This window comes from Chiloscyllium plagiosum, unplaced genomic scaffold (assembly GCF_004010195.1).
Source record: "Chiloscyllium plagiosum isolate BGI_BamShark_2017 unplaced genomic scaffold, ASM401019v2 scaf_91200, whole genome shotgun sequence".
In the NCBI taxonomy this organism is placed as follows: domain Eukaryota; kingdom Metazoa; phylum Chordata; class Chondrichthyes; order Orectolobiformes; family Hemiscylliidae; genus Chiloscyllium; species Chiloscyllium plagiosum.
This window is the reverse complement of record NW_025198825.1, coordinates 271-5,763: the sequence shown is the minus strand read 5'-3', so window position 1 is coordinate 5,763 and position 5,493 is coordinate 271. Positions and strand designations below refer to the sequence as shown.

The window sequence follows — 5,493 nt, the reverse complement described above, 5'->3', positions numbered from 1 at the left end:
ACCAGGTGCATGTACCTTGCACATGTAGTCACCAGCGTCCCTTATTCCCCAGATTGTACAAGAGAAACACATTCCAGCTCTGAGGTCTCCTGTCACAACATCTCTCTAGATGAAGTTAGTTACTCACTGTAAGAGAATCTAATTAAGTTAGGGAGCTTTTATTTTGTTTCAACCACTATTATAATCAAAAGTCCCCATTCTTATTTAAGCTAATTAACTATGCTTTAAAAACTGTAAGAAGAGACTCTGCAGGGATCTGCAATTGGCTGTGTTCCTTGGGACCGTGTCACTTTCTGAACTGCCTGGACTGAGATGGAGCACCTCACTGTCTTTCAGCTTCACAAACTCCCTGTTTTAACCCAGCTCCACAGCACTCTCATTTAGGAGAAAGTGAGGACTGCAGATGTTGGAGAATCAGAGTTGGGAAGTGTGGCGGTGGAAAAGCACAGCAGGTCAGGCAGCATCCAAGGAGCAGGAGAGTCGACACTTCAGGCATATGCACTGCTTCTGAACTGGATCAAATGAGTTGTTCAGTTAACCAACTTCACCTGAGAGTGACTCAGCTGCCTCCTGTTTCAGAAATGCAACTAAAACTACACCCAGTCAAACAGCAGCTTTTACGTAATAGGTTAAAGAATGGCCAGAACTCTCCAACAAAGGGAGGTCATGTTGCAGCTGTACAGGACATTGGTTAGGCCACTTTTGGAATATTGTGTGCAATGCTGGTTTCCCTCCTCCAGAAAAGATGTTGTGAAACATGAAAGGATTCAGAAAATATTTACAAGGATGTTGACAGGATAGGGAGTTTTGGGCTACAGGGAGAGGCTAAATAGGCTGGGGCTGTTTTCCCTGGAGCATTGGAGGCTGAGGGGTGACCTTATAGAGGTTTATAAAATCTTGAGGGGCATGGATAGGGTAAATGGACAAGGTCTTTTCCCTGGGGTTGGGGGAGTCCAAAACCAGAGGGCGTAGGGTTAGAGTGAGAGGGGAAAGATTTAAAAGGGACCTAACGGGCAACTTTTTCATACAGAGGGTGGTGTGTGTATGCAATGAGCTGCCAGAGGACGTTTTGGAGGCTAGTACAATTACAACATTTACAAGGCATTTGCATGAGTATATGAATATGACGGGATGAGAGGGATATGGGCCAAATGCTGGCAAATGGGCCTTGATTAATTCAGGCTATCAGGTTGGTATGAATGAGTTGGACCGAAAGGTCTGTTTCCCATGCTTTGATCTCTATGACTCTAAGCTTGGCTGGTGGTCAGAAAGGCACTACCTGTCAGATCCTTTATGTCTGCCCAGACTCTCTCCACCACTGCACACTGCCTTTGAAGCAGCTGTGGGGGTGTAGAGACTGTCACACATCTGCTGGAATGAGCCCTTGCAAAGCAAGTCGGTAGAAAGCTGCAGTGATTTTTGTCAATGCTCGTCCTGAGCAGCTCCATGACGCAGGGCTCTGTGCTCAACGGCCTGTTCCCCAAGACGCACAACCGAGACAAACATTGACTCTGCCTGGGGGAACCATCCAGTCAGTGAAAGACGCTCTTTGGACTGTCTGAAACTTGCTGATCTTTCAGAGCAAGAGTTGACCTCAACTAACTATTGCAGACTGGCACATTCCAAGGTATCAGACAATGTGCTGAGAGAAGCAGTACAGAAGCCGCCAAGGTGTAGTGGGGAAAAGACCATTGTGTACAGCCTTTTGTTCAAAGGACAATCAGGGTCCCTTCAGGTATCGGACCCTCACAGTGCCTCAAATGTATGTAAAAATACATTTGACTTCACCAGTTTCCTCATTTCCCCTCCTCACCTTGCCCCAGTTCCAACCTTCCAGCTCAGCACCATCCTCATGACTCTGAAACGTTGATTTTCCTGCTCCTCAGATGCTGCCTGACCTGCTGTGCTTTTTCAGCACCACACTCTGATCTAGACTCTGATCTCCAGTATCGGCAGTCCTCACTTCTGCCTTGTATGTAAAAATAATCTTGTACAAGTAAGAAATGCCTTTGGTTTGTTCTCCATATGTAACGATTGCACAGAATCAAACTGCTGTAATGATTATGTAGGTATATAAAAAGATTTTTAGGAATAAAGTCTATTGTTGAAACATGAAAAATAAATTTGAGGGTTGCACTTATTGGAGAGAGATGGGGGACTCCCAAGAGGGCTGTTTACTTTGGGACTTCCTCGGCAGAAGTGAATCAATTAACATTTTAAGGCAGAGGTAGGTTCTTGTTGGACAGGGGAAATCAAAGGTTAGGGGTGGGAATGTGAAATTTGAAACACAAACAGATCTGCCACGATCTCACTGAATGAGGGGCCAAATGGCCTACATCCTCTCCCAATTTGTATGTTCGTCTGACAACACTCCATCGCAGGAATCAACCTTTAACTGAGTGGCCTGCAATGCAAGGATGTGAGTCCAGATTAGAGTGGTGCTGGAAAAGCACAGCATGTCAGACAGGAGCAGGAAAAAAAATCGACATTTCGGGCAAAAACCATTCATCAGGAACGGCCCTCTCAGCAGGCGGACCAAAATTACAACACAGTCCTGCAAATGGAGTCTCACCAAAGCCCTCAGTTGTCACAGGACTTCTCCACTCTGTCCTTCTTGCAATAAGACATAGGAGCAGCAGTGGACCATTCCGTCTACTCCACCATTCAATGAGATTGTAGCTGATCTGATAATCCTGAAGGGACACTGCATTTGAAACATTAACTCTGTTTTCTCTCCACAAATGCTGCCAGATCTACTGCTTTTCTCCAGCAATTTCTGTTTTATGTTTCAGATTTCCAGCATCCACAGTCCTTTGTTTTATTCTGATAATCCTCAAATCTGCTTAATCTGCCTTTTCCCCCATAAAAGTAGTGAAGTGAGTAGCCGGTGAGCGACTAATAGGAAATGGTAAACAAAATGAACACCTTTTGTTATCTTAATTATAAAAGATACCGAAAAAATAATTGACGTAAAAGGTATTGCGTTTTGGTAAAACAAACAAGGCAGGATTTGTACATGTCAAGAATTGTGGCGCTGGAAGAGCACAGCAAGTCAGGCAGCATCAGAGGAGCAGGAGAGTCAATGTTTTCAGCATAAGCCCTTCATCAGGGATATAACTTGTACAGTAGGTTGTATTGATGAACAGAGCAACCTAGGAGTTCAGGTACATAGTTCTCAGGTAGACAGGGTAGTTAAGAAGGTGTTTAGCACATTTTCCTTCATTGCTCAGACCATTAAGTATAGGAGTCAAGATGTCATGTTGAAGTGTACAGGAAGTTGGTGAGGCCACCTTTGGAGAACTGTGTACATCCTGTTATAAGAATGATATTATTAGAGGACTCAGAAAAGATTTACCAGTATGTTGCTAGGACTGGAGGGTTTGAGTTAGGACTTTGTTCACATGAACATGGGAGGTTGAGGGGTGACCTTATGGGGGTTTATAAAATAATGAGGGCCATGAGATAAGGTGAATAGCAAAGGTCTTTTCCCCAGGGTGGGTGAGTTCAAAACGAGAGGGTACATTTTTAAGGCGAGAGGAGAAAGATTTAAAAGGGAACAAAGACAGACCTTGCTAGAAAAGCTCAGAGGTCTGGCTGCACCCGAGGAGAGAAATCAGTGAACATTTCAGATCCAGTGACCTTTCCTCAGACCCTCCACTGGACCTGAAACATTAACTCTGATTTCTCTTCATAGATGCTGCCAGAGCTTTTCCAGCAACCTCTGCCCTTGTTTTTGATTTACAGCACCTGCAGTTCTTTCGATTTTTATTTAAAGTTTAAAAGGGCGCAACGTTTTCACGAAGAGGGTGGTTCCTATGTGGAATGAACTGTCAGAGAAAGCGGTAGATGCAGGTACAGTTGCAACATTTAAAAGACATTTGGATAAGTACATAGATAGGAAACGTCGAGAGGAATGTAGGACTAGTTTAGCTTAGGAAACGTGGACAGCATGTACAAGTTGGACCAAAGGGTCTGTTTCTGTGATGTGCAACTCTACGACTCTCCTTGAAGGGGGAGTTTTTCAGCATACTTGCTTTTTCCATCAGTCACAGCACTGTGTAGAGGAATTGGGACGTCTTTCACAAGATGTTGGCAAGGCCGTATTTGGAGTACGGCACGCAGTTCTGGTCACCCGACATCTATATCCCTCGGCAATTAGAATTTCGATCAAAAGGGAAATAGATTAGTGTCTGGGAGGAATCAGTGAACATTTACTGCCCAGAAGCAGGGGCTCTTGTGGTACAGTGATACAGCCTCTCTATCTCTTGACTGGAAGACCTGTGTTGAAAATCCCACAGAGGTGCCTAATAATATCCCTAAACAGGTTGATTAGAAAATATCCATACACGAGTTAAAAACACTCCAGCCAGGCCATTCTGCCTAGCAAGGCCCTGCAGCTCTCTGCAGCAACTCTCCCAGTCCCCCACACGCCCTCTTCTGTGGTTGTAATCTTTGTTTCTCTCTCTTCAGATCCAATTGAGAAAGAGGACGCCCAGGTAGCAATGAAGTAAAAGACTTTAATGGCATTTTTCTGAATTTACACAGGATTGGTGTGCAGCCAAAACACACACGCACACACAGTGGCAGAGGAAGTTGCTGAAATGACCTTGCAGCAAGGGCATTCACACTGAAATGTGCTCAAAGCATGTACAAGTACAAAAGACAATGCAATGGTTTGGTTCCAGAACATGTACAAGACACACCCTTCTTCCTTCGCTCCACGGGAGGTCTGCCAGTCACCTTCACTGTAATGTTGACTCAGTGGCCCCCTTTCTGCACCATCTGGGCAAAGCGATTGGTGATGGCCAAGGTGGTGTCCACAAAGCGGTCCACGCAGCTCACCAGGCAGGCCTCGGTCCGCGAGTCGAGCCGGGAGCTCGGCTTCTCCACGCACTTCTCCCAGCACACGTCGGTGAAGTTGTGCACCTTGAGCTGGAACTGAGCTTTCTGCTGCTCCACCGCAATCAGCCGCGACAGCTCCGCCTGGTCCGAGCCTCCGGCTGACGAACCCAGATCCATGGAGGAGCTAAAGTCATCCATCACCGACTCCAGCCGCCTCACCGAACGGAAATGATCGCTACTCACGTTCAGGTCTAGCTCTCGTTTTCCCTTTATGTCAAGGTGACTGGATTTAACTATTCATTTTAAACTGCTAATTATAACTTGGCTTAATAAACTTACAACGCTAACTTGCGTGGGGTTTGTACCTCGATAATAAATTAGGTACAGAATCTGCCTCCTTCTTTCCCGTCCGCTTTTGCTGATTTACATATGCCACAATCCACCCAATCAGGCAGAGCGTTGTATCCGTTCATCTCGCACCATCAGATCCCTGTCTGGAGGATGTTGATTGGCTACTAGGATGCCAAAGGGACCCAAAAACAGAAATTGATGGAAAAGTTCTGTGGAGAGAGAAACCGAGTTAACATTTCAGGTTGAGTGACCCTGCTTCAGAACAGTTCTGTGGAAAGTGACCCTGCTTCACCACAGTTC

At 45.6% G+C, this 5,493-nt stretch overlaps 1 protein-coding gene across 1 annotated transcript; it reads right to left on the bottom strand.

The window, feature by feature from the left end:
• Window positions 1-4,497: 4,497 nt before the first annotated feature.
• Window positions 4,498-5,238, bottom strand: timm8b (translocase of inner mitochondrial membrane 8 homolog B (yeast)). Its single transcript, XM_043684854.1, has one exon. The coding sequence runs from the start codon at window positions 5,038-5,040 to the stop codon at window positions 4,759-4,761; it is 282 nt and encodes a 93-aa protein (XP_043540789.1). The 5' UTR covers window positions 5,041-5,238; the 3' UTR covers window positions 4,498-4,758.
• Between the last annotated feature and the right edge of the window lie 255 nt (window positions 5,239-5,493).